We start from the raw sequence: 22,489 nt of genomic DNA on the forward strand, positions 1-22,489 counted from the left end.
ACACGTAAATGAGCAAGTGACATAAATGGGAACAGGAATAGCATAAAACATTATCTGGATGTGCCAAAAGAAAGGGGACGAATTAATCACACCTCTTTTTGGCCAGGATCCAAAAAGCTACTTTAGACATGCCCAATAGGCTTGAACATGATGTATTTGGCTTTTTTTGCGCTTTGAACAGCAGACTTTTATGATGCCATATCACCAGGGATGCACAAATATTCTCTGTGTGTGTGTGTGAGAGAGAAACAGAGAGAGAGAGCGCATATTTCCTTTGAGCACTTAAAAAAACTTGAGATCTTGCACTGGGGCGGCGTATTCTCAAGAATCAGGTGTGCTTCTTGAAATCAGTGGGGACATGGCCATCTTCGCTGATTTTAAAATGCAGATTTAAGCAGGTTCCATGCCACAAAATAGCTGGAGGGAGTCAATGACCCACGGCTGAAGATCCTTTTACCCCCATGGGTCTTCAGCAGTACATTGCTGTTTGCCCTTATGCCATCTCTTTATTTTTGCAGTAGAACTCAGATACTACCCATTGTTCTGAACAACCAAATAGGACTACAGTGGTACCTCGGGTTACATATGCTTCAGGTTACAGACTCCGCTAACCCAGAAATCATACCTTGGGTTAAGAACTTTGCTTCAGGATGAGAACAGAAATTGTGCTCTGGCGGCGTGGCAGCAGCAGGAGGCCCCATTAGCTAAAGTGGTGCTTCAGGTTAAGAACAGTTTCAGGTTAAGAACAGACCTCCGGAACAAATTAACTACTTAACCTGAGGTACCACTGTACAGTCTCTGTTGATTTGTTTTAGACAATGAATGCTCACTGCATCCCTGCATATCACACCCTTGTTGTAATCCCTTTCAGCTGTTAAGGCATGAAAATTTGCTGTTGTAAAGGCATGGGTGGTTGAGATAACCCTATGCCAGGGCCTCAACCTTGCACATGTTGAACTGAGTTGATTTTTTGATACCAACTTTTGTGCTCCCAGTGCAAAACAGGCTTTACTTCTTTTATGAGGCAGGTGAATAATAAATGGATAAATGCATTAAATAAATAAATTAAAGGATTCCTCCCTGTATTTATGGGAGCAGGTGTTTTTTCACTCCTCGAGATGTGTTGTCTCTAGTTGGGGATTAGAAAATACAGGGCTTTGTACATGTGTTTCTGTACCCATGTTTGTATTATATTGAAGCAAGGTTCGTGTTTAGTCATGGTCTCCTTTGACTACAGAAATAATTTGTTATAATAGATGTTCCTAGTCGCTTGCGTGGGTGAATGAAGGTCAAGTGCAAACTACCCATTTTGCCTATTAGCTCTGGGAGCCTGCAGTCCCTGTTGTGTAGTTGTTCACTCCTGGGCCTGGCTGCAGGGCTGGATGATACTGGATTTGTAGTAGAGATTAAGCCATCTGCTTCACTTTAAATGTTTCCTGCTGAAATGATTCATGAAGTGGTATAATATTTGAGTGCAATTAGTGGTGGCATTTTCAAAACTGAATAACCAAGAGGGCAATTTAACCTTCTCTGAGGAATTGCATACTCCAGGGCGAGTTCTTTTTTTAAAAAAAGATTACATTGTTCTAAGGGAACACTTGGCAAATAATTGCAGCAGCCCTGGAACAGATGCTTTGAAAGAGGGCCTCATGTTATTACTTGTGAGACACAGTGGTGATAACTAAAACATCTAATGCCTGCTTCAAATCTGATGTTAGAACAGACTTTTGTATTTCTTCATACTACTACTGTGTAATATTTACAGGCAAACTAAGGATCTGCCACAAGATTTGTTTTCACTACCAGGATTTAGCATGCAAAGTATTAAATAATAAAGAAGTATGGCCACTGCAGATGCAGGTTAAATTTCCTTTGATATGTTAGAGATGAAGAGAAAGTGGTTCAGAGCAAAGAGAACTACTTACGTGTATGTTGTGCTTGTTTTTAGTCCCGCAGCCTGTTTTTATTTTGTAAAGAAGTAAAGTTCTGGAATAAGTGAATTGCAAGTTTATGCAAAGCTGCCTAATTTTGCAAAAAAAATTATTTCCTTACATTGGACAGAATCTGAGACAGAATTGTTTAACTGATCCATTTGTGTCACAACATAGATGCCAGAGAGTTGGTTAGATACTGCAGATTGTTGTGGATGAAGGGTTATCTATAACGAGAATGGGGTCATTGTAGGAACTCTAAAGAAAAGCTTTGCAGCCAATTATAGTATGGACACAGTTTTCATGGAAGGTAACTGAACCAAATGCCTTGAAGTATGGATGGGGAGAAGTCAGACCTTAAAGGAGCTAGTCAGTTGCCCTGTTTCCTTCATCAAGTTTTCTTTGAAGAATGGCACAATGAAACTTTCAACATATATTTGAAAAAAATAGGAAGTTTAGATAAAAATGGAATGATAATACTAGGAACAAAAATGTGAAATAAAGTAAACAATTGACATATTATGATGCTGGTGTATTATGGGTCTTTTGAGAACCATAGTTCATTTTCCTTGAAGGCCTTGCCCATCTGCATTTCTGTAGAGCAATGATTTATAGTCTAAAATGTTTTATTTGTTTTCATGGAACTCCATTAACTCTGGATTTTGATACTGTTGTGCTTTGCTTTATTATTGTTGTTTTCAGTGTTTTACATATAGATAAATGCCAAAGAGCCCATTTTGAAATATTTGCAGCAATTATGTTAAATCCCAGTTCCCCCTGTGCTGTGTTTATCTGTACTCCTGAGAACCATGATAAATACTTTTAATATGCCTTAATGGGTTACTGTTACAAGAAATTCTTGTGCTTGCCACTACTGAGACAGCATTACATTAAATTACAGTGCAGACAATTAAATAGAATAGTGGGGAAGGGGTATCAGGCTTGGAAGAACAGCTAGTTGCAGCCTTCTGTAATTCAATTCCTTGATCAACATAATAAGGGAAGATGGTGAGTGGAATTTAGATAACTAAGGTAGATATGATTGTATTTGTAATATCTCCATCAGGGATTAATGCTCCCTTATTCGGAGACATTGATTAGCCTCTAGATTATTTTTCTGATTGATTACTGTTGTACTGCAACATCCCTTCTTCATATATCTAACCAAGATCAATATCACTTTATAGTTAGAACTTCATCTTGGCACAGTTATGGTACAATCAGCAGTAATTTGTGGTTCCTCGATAACAGTTTCAAAGAAAATGTGCACAGTCTGTTACTTCGGCTTGTAGCCATTTATAACTAGGAGGGGGAAAATTAACTTCCCTTGCATCTTGTCTGGAAAAAAATATGAAGCATTAGTTGTACATATGCTTGGGCATGAGCATCTTTCTCAGGAAATTTGTCTGTGAGTTATCATTTCGCTTCAGAGAACATGGGAGAGATTAAGGTATGCAAAATTCATCCAATCTCTTTCTTGCATAACTCATACACAGTGATTCATTTGTGTAAAAAGATAGTGCTAGGACTCAGTTCTAATAGAGATTCAATAAGCATAGACACAGCTTCTAAAAAAATGAACTTAAAACTGCTTTAGGATTCAGACGCATCTTAGGCCTAGAACTCCCAACTACAGTACATTCAGCCATTTTAATACAGTGGTACCTCAGGTTAAGAACTTAATTCGTTCTGGAGGTCCATTCTTAACCTGAAACTGTTCTTAACCTGAGGTACCACTTTAGCTAATGGGGCCTTCTGCTGCCATCGCTTGATTTCTGTTCTCATCCTGAAGCAAAGTTCTTAACCCGAGGTACTATTTCTGGGTTAACAGAATGTGTAACCTGAAGCGTCTGTAACCCGAGGTACCACTGTAGTAGCAAAATAACAAGCAAGGCTCCACCCACAAGAGGGGGCATCTGACCCCCAGGGACAGGACCCACTTTCTCTTTGTGGCTGCTGTTAGAGGAAGACTTTGCCATGACAGTTCCCTCTCAAACCATTTCTCACCTTTGCTATTTCTCATGAGTGCAAGGAAAATTGCACTCGGATGTGTCCCTAGCTGTCAGGCGCAACAGAAACCTGACAAATCTATCCCATTCACGTGGCTCTAATCCACATGTGACGGTTTACACAGTACTGTAGGGTAGGGGTTCAGGCAATCCCAGCCACACATTCAAAGCATGTGTAATGGCACTTTGGGGCTGTGCAACCTCTCTTTACCCCCAGTACTGATTTGTGGGGTGGCCACAGCCCACAATGGCCATACATTTGGCAGGTTTAAGGGGCCGTACACGTGTATTGGTGTAAGCACACAGATATCTGCCACATGAAGGGAGATCTGGACATTGATGGGCATGGCCCCACCCCCGTTTCACCATATCAGGGATATTCATTTGTAGACCCCTACAGAACATTTGGTTCTGATTCCTACGATGTATTTCGGGGGGGGGGGGGATAAAAAGTAGCAAGGAAGCAAGATGTTGGCCTTCAGTCTTGGCTAGAACTGTCCTTTTGACATTAGCCAGAGCCAATGTAACTAGCCAGCAATGATGTAGAGTGCAGTTGAAGCTTAGAAACAAAGTAGAGGTGAGGTCCTGTACTAAAATGTCTCTATGCAGAATTCATCCCAACTTTTGCAGTTCAGGGAAAGTGAAGAACATGGTTTTTGTATTTGAATTCCATAATGATTTGAAGAATTTCTAGTGCTCCTTTCAGTCTCTTTGTGTGCATGTAGCAAAATGCCCAAGGCTCAATTCAGAATCAGCTTGGTATTTATGGATTTTCTCAGCAATGATTCTGAAAAAAGTTCATCTGTTTTCTGAGACTTTTATTCAACTTTGTAATTTTGATGCATGTGCACAGGTGCATATTATCACATTTGCCCCTTGGAATTAGAGTTTTGTCTGGGGTCCCAGGCATGGCTTGTGCAACTCCACCAGGTTATGATATGTGTGCACCATAGTAATATTGTTCATGGGAGTGGACCTCAAATAGTTTCACAGAAATTAATGAAAGATTCCTCAGAAGTAAGGACTTGGCATTAAAAATAACACACTTTGTAAGTGCCTGCAAAGTAGCTTGTGGCGGCGGGGGGTTCTTTTGAACACTGCCTGCCCATGCATAGAATCTCATTTAACATCCCAAGCAGCAGAAGTCTGAGGAAATAGCACTTGATTCATAAGGCAGTTGAATAATATGAGCCAGACAGATCCATATAAGGAACATCAGTTACAGCACTACTGTCTGTCTGTTTGTTTACTTCCTGTATTTCTTACATTCCCTTCATCCAACGGTCCCAAGGAAGGTTACAGCATATCAAAACAAAATATAATCAGAACAGCTATTAAATGGCAACAACTCCCACCCATAGCCCCAAAACAAGAACTGGACATTTGCAGGAGGCATGCTTTGATTTCAAACAGACTGCTATTAAACATTCTAGGATAAACTGCATCTTAATTTGTTACACATGTGCACTAATTTCTCATCAAGCTGTTTGCCTAGGGCTCTATTTTGGCAATCTATGTCGGTGTAACTAACCATACAAAGGAGGCTTCTCTTCACAAAGGGGGAACTAATATGAGGCATAACATTAATTTTCACTTAATAGAAGCTGGGTATCACTAAATGATTCATAAGGAGCTGACAAGTAGTTTTTATTTCAAGTTTCAGTCTTTTTATATCAAAAAATGTTAAACAGTCAATTTCTTGCAAAAAAATCTGTCTTGGATTTAATGACATTCACAGGCCACATTTCAAATTGATTTGGTCTGTTAGATAATCTCTTACTCCTTTTTCCACATCAGTGATATTAGAGCTATAAATAGTAATAAGGTTGCAACACTTGCAACCTCTGTATAGCAGCTGGGCTTGTCTGGAATCACCCTTGCCTCACTCAATTCAAATGGAGTACTTCCTCTTCAAGGTCAAGCTCTCAAGCAACTTGCAGTGGAAGCCACCTCTGGTCACTGGCTATTAAGCCAGTCATGAAACCTCTTTTCCATTAAGCAATCTTAGCCATATGATCAGACTCAATAAAGTTGTAGCAACAACAGTTTTCATGGGTGAACATTGGTTTGGGCATTTTCAGCAAATGTTCCTGAAAACCTTACCTCTTTTTGTTCATTCCTGTTCACTGGCCTCTTCAGCAGCTGCTTTGGTGCCATTAAGAGAAGTGGGTATGTATCACTGTCTACACAATCTGTAGAACCAGATGTTATGGAGCCAGCTTTCTTAGTGGGCAAATACTTTTGCTCCATTTTCCCCATGCTGAGCAATTACTAAAACTGTAGAGGTGCATTTCAAGGATGCATGGGTATGGAACTTTTCATGAAACATGCCTACTACCAATTTCAGTTGTAAAGGCATCACTTTCAGGTCTTGATTCAACGAGCCTTGGGCATTGAGAAGCCCTCCATAGGAGACCAATATTGAAGCATGGCTGGTATGTGAGTGGGTGTCCGTGATTCCTAAACTCCGTGCATGTGCTTCAGATGGATGATTGCCAAATCACCTGTTTATAAAGTGTGTGGGGAGAGCAGTGATAGGGAAGAGAAAGAATCACAAATGCATGGTGGTGTTCCCTTGTTCTCAACAGATTATTAGCATTGCCAGAGGGAAGAAACTGCCTGGACTCTCTCCCTTTTCTTCCCAACTCAGCAGGGTTTGGAACTAACTTTGGAAGGACAAAAAAGGAGCAGCAACAAAAGACCAAAAGGATGCAAAACATCAAAAAGATGAATTCTTTGAACAGTAAAAGTTATAAGCCCACTTCACTCATTATTGCTCCCATCTTGCTCTACATGGAAGGGAGGAAACACTGAGCAGCCCCACCCACTAGCATCCACACACTAATGTCGCTTGTGACAGAAATGTTGTGGAAAGGCTCAGACACTACTGATAATAGCACTCTTTGGGCAAATGAACATGGGTGCCATACTGAATGAAGGGACTTTACTGGATCAAAAATGCATTTTTGTTGGTTGCAACTTTCATTAGGGGCACAAGATTAAGGTTCCTCTCTCAAGGCACTGTTGTTTTTGTCCGTGGAGTTTTCTTGGCAGGGATACTGGAGTGGCTTGCAAGTTCCTGCTCCAGGTGGATCACGTTTGGTCAAAACTCTCCACTATGACCTGTCCATCTTGGGTGGCCCTGCACAGCATAGCTCATAGCTTCTCTGAGTTATTCAAGCCCCTTCGCCATGACAAAGCAGTGATCCATGAAGGAGTTTGACCAAACTGCGGGAGGCAGTGGAAGACAGGAGTGCCTGGCGTGCTCTGGTCCATGGGGTCACGGAGAGTCGGACACAACTAAATGACTAAACAACTACTCAAGGCACTGTCTTAAAGGACAGATGTTGCCTTGATAGAATAATCTTAATCTTCTGCCTTTGAGGAAGATTATCAACTAAAACATGCTTAGGGGCGTGTCCCCCCCCCCCAATTAAGTCTATTACTCTTCATAGAGTTTGCTCTGCTTGCAATTTTTTTGAGGTTTTGCCTTCCTTCTTCTTTTGGAGGTAGCATTAGCAACCTGTTGTTGTACCTGGGGAACTCTGGATTGGGGCCAAAAGGTTTTTATTTTGTAATAATTATGGAAATAATGTTCCTTCATCCAGCAATAATCATTGTTACCGTGAAAGGGAATTTAATCTTGATAATCTACACACAGCACTTTCTCGACTTTTATTCCTGTAACACAGAGTGGTCTAAAAGTGGGCAGTGTAGTTCCTTCTCCCTTCCTGCTGCAGCTTATTGGTTCTTTCTTTTCAAGTACTTCCTCTGATCAAATTGCTAACAGGAAATATTAGTTGTTTAAAGGTTTCTCTCTCCTCCCCCCTTTCTTTTAACCTTTATGCATTTAAACGGTCATGACCTTCTCATCAGTTGATAGACTGGACAATTGTGAATGCTTGAATAGTGCTCCTTTTTAAAAAAAAATAAAAAATTACATTATTTTCAAAAGGCTAACTCTCAGTATTGGTGGACTCACCTTTAGGAAGGAAAAAAACCCCTATATTAATCATGACACTTCCAGCCTTTAAAAACACAAAGAGACATCTTATATGTGTCTTCGTGGTATTTTACTCCCTCCATCTATATAGTGCAAAGGAGATTCTAGATTACATGGTACAAAAGGCAAAGGTCATATATTTGCCTTTTAAGCTCAGAACATTTTCATTTCTCTTTGGGCTATTGCAGCAGAACTAACTGTTCAGAGGCAGCTGCCTTCCAGCAGGTCACACTATCTGCCCATTTAGTCCAGTATTGCTAGCTCTAACTTGTGGCAGCTCTCTGGGGCCTCATTGGTATGTTCTCTATGCAAGTTCCCTATGAAGAGTGCATGGTATATTCAGTAGTTTCCTGCACATGTGTCAGGGACTGGGGAGAGGAGGAGGAATGCTGGAGACCGCCTCCCCAGCTTGATCCTTCCAGGGAGGAATAAGAGGAAGACAGTTTAGATTTGCAACAGGGGTTTGAGGGAGGTCACAACTCAGAGGCAGATGAGGGGGAAAGTTAGAAAATAATGGGGGAGGAGGGGGAGGAAGCACCAGGGGGTGACAGCTGACGGACACAGTGTCTTTAGAAAGCATTCCAGACCCCCCTCCACTCCCAGAACCTGGCGAGCCTTGAAAGTAGGAGAGCAAAGAGCTCAAAGATAGAGGCCATGTAGCAGCACCCATAGGAGAGACGATGAGATTGACAGATGAGGAAGTGGGAGAGACAGGGGTTGGAGATTCACTTGGGACAACACCATTATCCAAGAGTACAGTATCTCTGTAAATACTGAATAAAAAGTGGACGGTAAGAAACATTTCCTTGTCTTTGTACGTTCCTGGGCAACCAGCTGGGAGTCGCGGGCAGCAGCCTGACAGCATGAACTTAGAAGAATGGCACTGCCAATGTGGCATCATTGCGCAGAGTACTCTTTGCTCCGCCCATCCCCCATACCTTTGAAGCATGGCTGGAAAAGAATAGAGACAGAGCTGGCTGAGGATGTGAGGGCTATTGGACATGGCATCCACAGTGGGCCTCCTTAACCTGGAAGAGGCAGGACTTAGAATGCTTTATCTTGACCTTCTTGAGTTCTTTATGCAAAAAAAGAATAGCAGCAATGTCGGGGTGGTGGGTCCTTTGCCAGTTTTGAGGTCTGGGCAAATGTTTACTCTTAATGCTCTCTGGAACTGGCCCTGGGTGCAGAAAGAATATGCTCCAAAAAACATTTGTGAACCTTGTGTAGGTTGTGAGATAGACGGGTTAGTTCCCAGTTTGTCTTCTTTTTGATATGGGGCACACATCACCCTTGCCACTGGGATAATATAACATTGGGGTTGATAACCCCCAGAGCTTTCTGACCTGTGACTACTTTGCTGTGGCTGCCTGCTCACCCACCCAAGCAAGCAGTTACAGGAGCAAAGAGAATGACCAGCAACTTCCACTAACGTTGACTTCTTCGTCTGGGCCCAGAGGGACAGGAGCAAGGAAACTGGCAGAGTCAACAGCAATGAGGGTGAGTTGGGGCTACTTAAGGAGGGCCCCTCCTGGCAGCCCAGGACCCTAAAATACCTTGGAACTGGAACTGTGTTGCAGAGTGCTCAGTATTATAAAGCTGAATCATTTCTACATGGCACTGGAACCTGCAAAGCTGTGATACCTACTTAGAACATAAATTAATTAGATTCCTCTCATCTCTGTCCCATTTTCACCAGCTTCATAAAATGTAAGTGTGTCTGATCTCTATACCCATAATGACTTACATACACATGCACACAGACTTTTGGGTCCTGATTGTGGGTTTCTCATAGGCATGTGGTTGGCCACTGTGAGAGCAGGAGTTGGACTATTGGAGGCTGTTATGGTCTCTCAGACAGCCACCTTGGATCAAGAAAAAGAAAAATCCTGAAAGTGGTAGCATAGCAATGTCCTACTTTGGGAGGGTGGAATACCAAAATAAAGCTTCCACTAGGAGTTGGCATTTTTATTTAGGTCAGAATAAAGGCGTCACTTGTTTCCCAGGCCTGAGACTTTACCTAGGGATCCACTAACATAGGAAGCTGCTTCAATATAGTCAGATCCTTGGTAGCTCAGTACTGTCTACACTGACTCAGTGGTGTCGCAAGGGGGGGCGGGAGGCAGTGAGCCCTGGGCTGGAGGGGTGCTTGCCCCGCCAACCCTGGGCGTGGCGGCGTGACCAGCCATCGCACCGCCGCAGCTGCATGTGGAGGATTCCACCACTGTCCATACGGTGCTCAGGCAGCGCCGGTGGCAAACTGTTACATACAATGCATACACTGTACATAGCAACGCTGCACATGCGCCCTACGTAGTGACGCCATGCATGCATCGTACGTAGTGGTGCAATGCGTGCGCAGCCGGTGGTTTGTCCCACCCCAGGTGCCGGTTAGCCTTCGTTTGCCCCTGCACTGACTGGCAGCATCTCTCCATGGTTTCAGAGAGGAGTCTTCTACAGCCGTACTAGGAGATCCCAGGGATCAAACCTTCAGTGTGTGTTCTACCACTGAGTCCTGGAACTTTCACAAAGTATCTTGGGATACATTTTCTCTCTCTAATGAAGACCACAGCCCTCTAAGGACGTGGCCATTGGAAAATAGTTCTCATCATCTGCCATTCTCTCTTTCTGAGATACTCCTCTCATGTTTAGTTGCCATAGAGAGCACTGCGGAAGAGATGCTTCCAGCTCCACAGAGAAAAGTAGAAGAAATAGTGTTGCACTGAATGTTTGGGGAGACTTGAGCAAGGAACTAGAATTTATTATGCTATTTAAAGTTTGCCTCAAAGGACATGTGGAAATAGCACCTTTAAAATTTATACAGTTATTTATAAAGACTGTATAATTTTATCTGAACAGGATGGGAACTTCAATTTTTCATATGCAGTAATTTGCACTATTCTGATAAAGTAATTGCACAATGGAATTTATGATGAATTGGGTATTAGTATAAATGTATTAGGAAGACTAATGCAGTTTGAATTTTCCATGTTCATTCATTTGTAGTGCAGATATTTTCTGCTTTAGTTGTAGGATCTAGATTTTCTTTTTTTAAAAGCAAGATGATATGCAACCTTTGCTTTGAAGATTTATTTTACTAATTGCCTCTAAAAAGGGAAATAGCATAGTTTCCAAAGCCACAGACAGATATTTTACCATTATTTTGTAGTCTGAATATCTACATAACTACTTAAGAAAAAAAGATAGAAACCAATTAAGAGATATATAATGGAGACAAAGTTTCTTTTTCAGTGGATAGACTATTCATTTCTTTACAAGGAAGCATGAGAAATAGATGCACAAATATTAATAATGTTAAGTTATATATGCATTTTTCTTTTTAATGCTGACCATATTTAGTGAAACTAATCCAAATGAAATTCAGTCTGGGGTAGCTAAAAATATTAAAACAATGGGAATGATATAACATCTGGCTTACTATTAATTATGAAGATATGAGTTGCTATTTTGTTTTTAAAGATAAATTGTATTTTAAACATTGTGAAAAGTCAGTTTATATTCATTCATTTAAGTTAAAGTAAGGTGAAAAGAGAAGTAAAGGTTCTCCAGAGAACTATTACGAAGATAAACAAAATTTTGTTTGATTTGATTTGCAGTGATGGGACCATCACTTCATTTAAAAGTAATTGTGGCTGGAAGTTGAAAAGTATTTGAAAAGCAATTTCAGCCTCATCTTACGGCTTGCTATGCGAGTGCCTAAGTGCTTATGATGCTGGTGTTTTGTGACACTGCAGGTAAAAGCCAATATGATTAGGATGGAAACACTAGTCATGTAACATATTGGTATTCAATTTTTTTTTCTCTTCTGTACATTACCCAGATAGCACAGCATATGCATGTTTTAGATTACAGCAAAGGCATTTCCCCAGCAAGAGGTAGATTTTTCTTTGACAAGTCTTAGGCATTTTTACTAATATTGTTTCATGCTTCAAAATATGAATTCAAAATATTTTGTCACCACAAGTGTCTGTTAATGTTTTATGGTTTGCAGCCTGCCACTAGTGTTTGTCTAAAAGATGGAATCTGAGAATATTTTGTGATACTGAATATATATATAGTGATTAAGTAGTTTTTTCAGTCTTTTTTTATACAAAGCCCTGACTGCTAGAGTAGTCTCTGCTTCGAATCTGGAGCCTCAAAGAGCCAAGCCAGATGTGACATTTGTCATGGTGCTTAACCTTGTGTGACTGATATTTCTATGAAATAACCATGGGTATAACCATGAAATAACTATGGGTAACTTAGAGTGGGACCATAGTATGTGGGGTGGGAGCTTTAACCCATTCCCTCCCCCACTGTTTAGATCAAAATTCCACCCCGCTGCAAGCAGGAAAGCTCCCATTGGGTCTGAAGATAAAAATGAAAAAGGGCTCTCTAAAATCTCTCTCTCTCTCTCTCTCTCTCTCTCTCTCTCTCACTCACACACACACACACACACACAATCAAAGTCTCTGAGATTCATTTCATTATTCTGAAAGGAACTACTTAAGAAGTATATAACTGAAGCTATCGATTTCTGTGTGAGAATATCACAGAATAAATAGGACTTTTCTGCTAGTGGTCAAACAATACAACAATAGGCCTCTTCTGAAGTAACAAAGAGTTAAACCTTTGGCCATTTGGCCCTCCAGATGTTGCTGAACTACAGCTCCCATAATCCCTAGCCATTGACAATACTTGCTGGGGCTGATGGGAGTTGTAGTTCAGCAACATCTGTGGTAGGGGGGAGAGAAGCAGAAGTTCCCCACAGATGAGTTAAATAGTAGCATCTAGTTTCTTACACTGTTCCTAGATCCTTGACTGAAGGACTCACAATTTTTACGTGGCTCATCAGACACACACCATAACATTATCATTCGGAAAGCTCAGTCACACATGAAGGCTAGCAGAAGAACAACTGACACAAAAGACAAGAAGCAATAAGCATAGCTCTGGGCAATGTTTTCTCTCTCTCACTCTCCTCTGTACACAGCAATAGTTGTTATTCCTGAGTTTATAACTAGAAACATCAACCTTTTGGACATTTTCTGCAAACCCCCCCCCCCCCGGCCTGGCAATGCATTGTCTCATCCATTAACAGAATGAGCAATTGCAATGACTCAAGTGATGAAATGTTGCCTTGAAGTTTCTTTGGCATCAGATGAATCCCATCTATATTGCAGCTGTTACCAATACATTTCAAGAATCACAAAGGCATTATTAAGAAGGAATACATTTTGGAATTCTGTAAAGACATTTTTATGAATACATTATGGCACTTAAATGCATGTGCAATGTGAACATTTTGGTCATGCTGTACTAATACTGCTCCAGTTGTTCTTTTTACTTTAATGCAGTTTATTGCAAAATGCTCAGAATTTTGACAGTTTATTTTGGTGATGTTTTTGCTATATTCTGCAGCTATCTGAGATACACTACACCCGCTATTTGCTATATGTTAGTGCCTGTTTTGCTATCGCTGATGTATTCTTCTTCTTGTTGAGATTGATGTGAAATATACCTGTTATTTTATCGTACATGTTAAATTTCAACAGTTTATATGACTCACTCTGGGATGCTATTGTATTGAAAAGCACATAATAAATATTTTAAATAAAATAAATATGGTGATATCCAATGTTAGTCATACTCAAAGGAGACCCGTTCAAATAAATCAACTTTTTAATGAGGCATCTTTAACTGGTTAAAGACTTGGTTAAAAATTTACCAGTGGATTTATGATAACTCATTGTTTTCAAATTAGAGTTTGACTAATTCCTTGTTCCCCAAAAGGCATATTCTGGTACTAACACAGGCATAATGTAGGTTTAGACATTGGCTGCATTTGCACGACATCGTAACCCAAACCCAGTGTGGTGTAGTGGTTAAGAGCGGTAGTCTCGTAATCTGGGGAACCGGGTTTGCGTCTCCGCTCCTCCACATGCAGCTGCTGGGTGACCTTGGACCAGTCACACTTCTTTGAAGTCTCTCAGCCCCACTCACCTCACAGAGTGTTTGTTGTGGGGGAGGAAGGGAAAGGAGAATGTTAGCCGCTTTGAGACTCCTGAAGGGGAGTGAAAGGCGGGATATCAAATCCAAACTCCTCTTCTTCTTCTTTTCTTCTTACTGGGACCATGAGGACATGTGGGCTCCCCCCTGAAGCAGAGCTCGCAGCCACTTTGGTCTTTCCCAGTCATTTTTACTCCCCCACCATGCTGAGCTAAGCCATGGTTTGACTTAGCATGTCATCCAAGCTCCTTCCTCACTAACCATGAGCTGCAGCCATGAACAAACCACACTATTGAAAGTTTAACTGGTATAAGAAAACATAACAGCTTTGATCTATATGGCGGCAGCAGAGATAAAGTGGGGGGGGGGGAATATGCTCACCAACCAGGAAACAAAATGTTATGTGGAGGTTAGCATCTAACAGGGGAAAAAATTACTGATTTCTACAACATATTGACGATATAATAGGAAAAACATCTCTACAGCATTAAGGTAATAGGTGAATAGGCGTTGGGTTTACAGGAAACCTGGGCCGCAGCATTCCACATATCATTTTTGTAGTTTCCTTTTCCACAGTTGACCTGCATTGTTTTACTGGTTTAGAGAAATACTCAGTGAAGGCATGATTATTACTTTTAAATTGCAAATGGTGTTGTGCCCATTAACTTCTACTAGGTATTTTATTTGTATGGCTGTCTTGGGATACGTTGAACCCCAGTACCGGATTGATACTTTAGATTTTTAATTGATGAAAGGTTAAAGAAATAAAAGGACATACCCTAGTACATAGCTGTCAACCTTCCCTTTTTTGCGGGAAATTCCCTTATTCCAGCGCCATTTCGTTTCCCACTGCTTCCCGCTGCTTTCCCGGATTGTTAGATAACCCGTAGACTGTCCCCGGGACAGGTGAGGCTGCTGATCCCTTATTTTCTAGGCTGCTTTTCCTTTATTTTCAAATCTGAAAGTTGACAGCTATGCCCTAGTACCCTTCCCCCTGGAAAACCTCTGTTGTGAGGGAGAGGGGAAGCCACATGACATGAATGTCAGTCAATAGGTGCTGGGCTTTGCCATCATTTATCTGTTACTAAAAATGTTTCAGGGCAAAGTCCATTTGAAGAGATCAATACCTGAGTTGCTCAAAACCTGAGGTTCTCAACTGCATTCATATAACAGGGAATCATTATGAAGTGTTCCCATGATATGTAAAGAAGGCACATCACTCTCTGCTTTATAGAAAGAACAATTCGTTGTGAATTATTCAGAATTTTTTAGTGTATAATTTTAAACCGCTTTCTCTAGAGCAGTTGCTGGAGATAGCCAATAAAACTGTAACGTTGTAGTGAAAAAATGCCTGGTCTTCCTTTTTTCAAAGCTTGGTTTTAGATACAGAGCATAGATCCTTGCTAAAACTGCATGATATCTGACTAAAACTGAAACAACCTTGCAAGAATTGCATGTTATCTCTATAACAGACCAAGATCCATGTGTAGTAGGCCACGTGCAAGATTTCATGTGTAGGAATTTTCTCTGTTGAAAACTGTTATTGATAGCAGAGTGCTAGTCATCTGTTTATAAGAAAAGGAAAAACACTGTTCAAATCATTCCACCCAAATAGAGAGGCTTGACAACTGCCATAGGAAAAGCTAAGTGCAGAAAAGTGATCTGCACACCAATTTTTTTTTTCTATGCATAAACTTTAGATCAGGAGTAGTCAACCTTTTTATACCTACCGCCCACTAATGCATCTTTCTTGATGGTAAAATTTCCTTACCACCCACCAGTGCTCAATGGAAGGAGGATTCAGCTTGTGCCGTAGAACCCCCTACTACCCACCTAGAATCCTGAAACGCCCACTAGTGGGCCGTAGGGACCAGGTTGAGAAGAAACATCTTGGGGCAAGTTTCCTACTGTAGCTTACCTAAGCAGACTCATCCTTGTACACCCTAAAACTGTATGCTTTGGTCCACCCCAAACACTACAAAAGTCTGATTTTTTCTTCATGCAGGATGTTTAGATGCCTTTTTTTCTTTGACTTTCTGGATTCTCCATATTTTAGTACATATTTAATTGTGTCCTTAGTATAAGATGCTCCGGAAAACCTAATCTGCAAAGACTCTGTCTTTTAATTGCATTCATCATTAAATTTTTAACACATTCCTGTAAAGTATTTAGCAAGTCTTTCTTTGTAGATGTTAATTGTGCCAGGTTTTCTTCTTCTTTTTTTACCACTCACACACTCAAAAGTGATTTTCAGATCAAGTAATTTATATCAGGTATTTTTGTTTCTCGGAGGGCCTCATTTTGTTGAAAGCCTGCCTAGATTATGCCCTTTTGTCGTGTTCTCTGTAAATGCTAAATCAATGCAAAGTGAATAGATTTCTATATCTAAAAATACCCTCTTCCACAGGAAGAAGAACTAAGGAAGAGTGGGGAAGCCAAATACGCACACTTGAGTGATGAACTACATGTATTAATTGAAGTGTTTGCCCCACCCGGGGAAGCTTATTCACGGATGAGTCACGCCTTGGAAGAAATTAAAAAATTCCTCGTTCCAGTAAGTTGCTTGTAGCACTGTTGCAAATGTGTGTGTGTATTATGCCATTAGTTCAAATGCATTAAGAGCAATACTTGAAAATCAGAGCCACCATTACTCGTGTGTTTCTCCTCCTTCCCCATGGCACTGTCATGGCTGCAAATTAAACAATATAACATATTCCAGCAACCCTTGAACATTCTGCATTTAAATTTTCTTTTATGAACTTCCGAGTGATCTATTTGAAATTACAAGTGACCCAGATCCAGAGATATTTAAGGAATAGATCCAGTACTGTGGCCAAAGAGTGCATTGTTCCAGGGCAACGTCATCTCAGAGAGGAGCATTTTGAAGAAATGAGTGTTTCTTGTCTGAAATACCCCACCCCCTTTATTTGCTTAGTTTTAGTTCTGTCCGCATGGAGTATTGGTCATTGGTAGCAATGTAAACATTGCATTACTACACTGCATGCTTTCCCAGGTATCCATTCAAACTGTACATGGCTAGGGAGCACACACAGTGTGACTTTTTAAGTGCCCACAGTAGGGTAAATGGTTTTGCAGTTCCACTATTTCCTAAATAATTATGTAATTTCCTGTTGAAACACATTGGATTCCCCATCCCCACCCTGCTTTTCTCACTTTAACAAAGCTGTATGAAGTTATGGCTAATGATCTTGCCACAGACATCAGGCAAGGAAAGATGTCTAAAAAGGATTTATCTTTACTGTCTATCCAGCCACCTTTTCCCAGCTGTTTAAAAGTTATCAGCTTTTTCAATGCCATTTTTAGATTAAGAGCTTCACTGTGTTCTGGTGTGCCATTCTCGAATAAAGAGGGCATGAACAAAAATAAAAGGCTGTGGTTAAAAAATTGATCATGTCCAATCAGAACTGAGAAAATGTACAAAAACTGAGAGGATTGTGGCACGACCAACTTATTATCGCACAAGGTTTCATGGGCTACAGCCCTCTTCATCAGATGCATCTGATGAAGGCCACAAAAGTTAATGCAGTAATAATTTTGTTAGGCCTTAAGGTGCCACAACACTCTCAGTTGTTTTTGCTACAGCAGACTAACATAGCTACCCTTTCAGAAACTGAGGAAATATGGATATCCAGAACTTGCTATCCCAAGAATTTATTGGCAAATTGAATTGTGAGTGATGATTTGGGGGTGAATATATAGTAAGGTCTACTAACTTGGGTGGCTTTAAAAGAAGATTAGACAAGTTCTTGAAGAATAAGGTTATCAATGGCTACTAGCCATGATGGCTGTGTTCCAGCAGGTTTCTTATATTCTTAATGTGCCCCCATGTACTGAATAATGCTGAAAAGTGGATAGACCTGGTCAGTGCCAGAACTCTCCATGAACAGCTCCCTCGTTCTCTTAGAATGCCAATGGCGCCCATTGAGAGGTGTCGGAACTGAGTTGTGGCTGAAAAAAAGCCCTGGACCTGCTTATAAGCTTGGTTTTTTGAGAGCTAGGAGGGTTGGAACCAAGCTGGAAAGGTGTGCTTTTGGAAACAATTTTTTCCCTTTCATGAAGTACTTGAAATGTCAAGCAGAGAAGGAAATTTACATGTTCATCCTTTTCAGTACTATCTGCAGCGCTCTTGCATTGTGACAAATCAAGAGATTGCACAACCACCAAGGACATAACGTGCAAATAACCACAGCACAATATAGTTAAAAAGAAGTGTGGGCATGGCGTTAACAGCTTGTGCTGTATAAACTGAGTTGTTTTTAGCCAGCATTGTTTGGTGTGGTGCCTGATGCATTTGTGTGTTTTAGCCCTTCTTCATTCAGCTGCTACCCTGAGTTGGTGGCTGAGTAGTGCAGCATGCGCCACATGCGGCATTGCTAGAAACTGCACACTTAACCAAAGTTTAAATCTCATGCCTCTTCAATTCATAAAGAATGCTACAGCAGAATGAGGAGCCTCAGGGGGGAAATGGAATTATTGACTTTGTCAAAGCAGAACACTTTAACTATGGGCCCTCGTATAAAAGTCCCAGGATGAGCCCATTAAATCAATACAAATTAGAATTCAGAATTTATACATATAGTAGCAAGTCTTAATATACAGAGTATATTCATTTATGGACACTTATTGACTACCATAAAAAAAACATTACTTCATGTAGGATGGTAATCTCATGCTAATACCAATTTTCTTCTAATGTATATATTTCATATTGTTGTCACAGACCAGGTATTGTCTGTTACACAAGCATAGCAATCCTGGGGTAGAACCACAGGCTAAGAGCCAGTACACATAAGAGAAGTTTTTTAGTCCCTTTTCTCTCCTCTCAATACAAAACCCCTAATTCCTGGGATAAATCTAATTATGCCTTCCCATTCCTGGAAGGGCTTTTCATCTAGCAAACATTTCTGCTAACAGAAGAGAATGGGAGCTCATTTTCCCAGCACTACTGCAAGCCCCTCCAGAACTGATTGGTGATCTGCAGGAGGTGGGGTTTGCAGGTGCAAGGGCAAATCAACAAACCCATCTCTCACACTCTTATTTTAGTGAAGCTCTCGCGGACCAAAGACTTTTAAAAGGGGATAACTACTTCCATTCACAACAGGGACGCAGGTGACGCTGTGGTCTAAACCACAGAGCCTAGGGCTTGCCGATCAGAAGGTCGGTGGTTCAAATCCCCACGACGGGGTGAGCTCCCATTGCTCTGTCCCTGTTCCTGCCAACCTAGCAGTTCGAAATCATGTCAAGTGCTCCAGTGGGAAGGTAAACGGCATTTCCGTGTGCTGCTCTGGTTCACCAGAAGTGGCTTAGTCATGCTGGCCACATGACCCAGAAGCTGTACGCCGGCTTCCTCGACCAGTAAAGCAAGATGAGCACTGCAACCCCAGAGTCGTCTGCGACTGGCCCTAACGGTCAGGGCTCCCTTTACCTTTACCTTTTTACTTCCATTCACAGAAAGGGAGAATGAGATCCTTCAGCATTTCACAGATGATAACGGTCACAGTTGTAGCACTCCTATTCTTACACTGCCTAAGCACCTAAGCACCTAAACACATACAAGAACACTGCATTGTGGAAGACTCTACTTTCTCTGTTGCATGCTGTCTTTGTTTACACTGCAGTAGTCTTGATATAGAATCTAAAATACTGTTTATTCTTTTGCTTAAAAATATATTTGAAAAAAGAAAACATAATTATATTACAATGTGTAATCAATTGTTCTAAATGTACCGCAGCAGGTGCACTAGGCGCAGTGGCAGTCTGTGATGCTTTAGCAGTTGTGTGAATGCCTTTACATAGGGGTGCACTAGAGATGAGATGCAAGCACAGCCTACTTAGGGATTTAAGTTTTAGAGACAAAAGGAACTGAACAAGTCTAGCAGCTATAGCAATTTTGAGAACAACATTTTTTTTATAGCACATTTCTAAATGTGGGAGTTTGCAGTCAAACATAACTATGCATGACTGTTTGTTAGTGCATGAAGGGGTTAAGGACCACAGAGTTGTATTGCTAGACTCAGTTAGGTCACACACCCTCTTCTCTGGAGGGGAAGTGAACCCTTTCTACTTCCTTTATACTGTGTGTGTGTGTGTGTGCGCGCGCACACACACATCTATCATCTATCTATCATCTATCTATCATCTCTAGCTATCTATCTGCATCCTATAACCAACAAAGGAGTGTGTGTGTGTGTGTGTGTGTGTGTGTGTGTGTGTGTGTGTGTGTAAGCTTGCTTCTGAGCTTACAGCACATGTTTGGAAATATATTCTGTATTTTTTACCCAAGAGTATTTCTGCTACATGGAACAATGCATGACTGAGACCTCGAATCTGTAAGTAAAGCATTTTAAACTTATTTAAGTGTGTGGTCTGTTCATGCAAGAGATAGAAAGAGGTCAGCTGCGTGCAGCTGAAAGGGATTAAAAGGCCTAACAACCTATATTCCTAATGCTTTACTGTGCTGCTTATTTTTGTGAATTTAATACTCTGCTTTCTGTGTGCTAGCCCAGCGTTTTGAATCCAGGCAACCCGCTGATTCTTTTGTTGTTCACCCACACACGTGGGTCCACAGGGATTCTTATTTAATTCCCCACACTAAAGGGGAAAGGGGACAGTCATCTACCAGGTGCTGGGGCTTTCTGCAAATGGTAGGCATGTAATCAGATTCAGAGGAATACTAAATCCTGAGCTGAAGTAGGATGCCTGGGGGGGGGGGGGATTAGGAGCTTGTCAGAGATGAAGCACAAGGCTGCACAAGTCAAAGCACCAACCTCTGAAATGTTTCATACTGCCTCAGCGATCCGAATGTCAGAAACATGCTGCACACTAGCATCTAAACATGAAAATAATAACGCTTACATTTAATATATAAGGCATAGCAGCAGGTGGAGGAAGAGAGGTTGGAGGGAGATCTCCATTGTGATGGATAAGCTTGTACTCAGAGAGAATGAGCTCACCTGGAAAGCCAATCTCTTTTACTTCTCATGCATACCCCAAATCAACTTCAAGTGTGCCTAGCACAAAAGCTCCTGGACATACTTTCTCATATATATATAATTGGTTTTTAGCTTACAAAATTTATCACAGATACATTCTTATTTGGACTTCCTTCAGCACCTCTGATAATCCTCCGTCTTAATCACTTCTTATGCCTTTCTTAACTTAATATTGCCATTAAATCTTTTAACATATCATCTCTCTTTTTCCATTTTTACAATATTTCTAATATTACTCCTCACAGAACTTCTTGCAAACCTACAAACGTCATCTGGTCATCACAAATACTTTTCAAATAGTCCGTAAATTCACTCCAGTCTTCTGTAAACTTCTGGTCTCGCCGGTTTTGGATCCTTCCTGTTAGTTTGTCCAATTCCGCATAGTCCATTAATTTCATCCTCCGTTCTTCCATCCCTGGACATATTTTCCATTTGGCAATTTTCTCATTCAGGGGCACTGCTGGATCTTGAGCCAAATTGGGCAGCATATGAAGCACTTTGAACTGAGGCAGACTGTTTTCGGAAGTACATTAGAACCTGACCCAAAACATTTGGTCATTGCATATCCATAGCAAGTGACCTCTCAAAATTCATCACTCTATTTGTTGGCAGAGAAACCCCATTTCTAGAAACATAAGGAAAAAGAAAAATCTAGACATTTCCTTGAACTAATTCCTTTTGCACTAATAAAAAAAATTATTTGACCAAAACCTAGCATTTTTCCAATGCCCCTTCCGACCTTCAGGAGGAGGGGGGGTTGTGGGATCACGACCCCGCCCACACTCTGCGAGGCTGGCGTCAGCCTCGCAGGAGACAGGGATTCACCCAATTAGCATACCCTGTGGCGCCAGCCAATTGGCTGGCGGCAGGGGCGGGCCTTCCTAGGGCCACTTAAGGTCAGGGCAGCCCCTGGCTCACCCCCTTTCTTCCCTGGAGACGACGCAGTTTGCAGTTTGGGTTTCCCTCCTTTTTGGAGTTTCCTTCCTCCTTTTGCTTCTCCCCCTCTCTCCCCATGGTTTGAATGCTCTTTAATCAGCTGATTTTACACGGTCTCCGTTCTGCCCCCCTTGTTTCTCCCCTCTCCCCAGCTAATTTAAACAGTCTCCATTCTGCCCCTTCGTTTCTCCCCTCTCCCCGGCCAGCCCTCACGTTTCCCGCATATCAGCTGTTCCTGCTTGTGGGAGATCTTATCTGCCTTGCCTGGAGCCTTCCTGCCTTGCTTCTTTGTTGCCTTTGTTCTTGAGCTGCAGGGCACCTCGTGGAATATGCTGTAGCTTCACAGAAAAAGCTCCCTTTCTTTTACAGGGAATTTTCAGCATTCGCTGCTGGTGTTGCTTTATTTCTAAACTGCTTGATTTTCAGGAGTTGTTATCTCTATTTTTGTGGGGCTTTTCTCCTTCTGGGGGTTTCCCCCTTTGCGCTCCATTCCAGCTGCTGCAGTTTAACACGGGAGCTGTAATTGAGCTAAAATCACTGTGTGTGTGTGTTTGTGTGCTTTCCTTCCAGCATCTCTTTCACGTCTACAGT

The 22,489-nt window shown here is 41.3% G+C and overlaps 1 protein-coding gene across 11 annotated transcripts in view; it reads left to right on the forward strand.

Annotated features, from left to right (window-relative positions):
- The window catches only part of KHDRBS2 (KH RNA binding domain containing, signal transduction associated 2), a 357,107-nt gene that overhangs the window by 146,225 nt on the left and 188,393 nt on the right, over positions 1-22,489 (forward strand). For all 11 annotated transcript variants that reach the window (XM_079970540.1, XM_079970539.1, XM_079970535.1 and 8 more), the window contains exon 4: positions 16,357-16,503. In XM_079970540.1, coding sequence (XP_079826666.1) covers positions 16,357-16,503 — 147 coding nt within the window. The remainder of the gene's footprint in view (positions 1-16,356; positions 16,504-22,489) is intronic.

This window comes from Podarcis cretensis (assembly GCF_951804945.1).
Source record: "Podarcis cretensis genome assembly, chromosome: 3".
NCBI classification, from domain to species: Eukaryota; Metazoa; Chordata; class Lepidosauria; order Squamata; family Lacertidae; genus Podarcis; species Podarcis cretensis.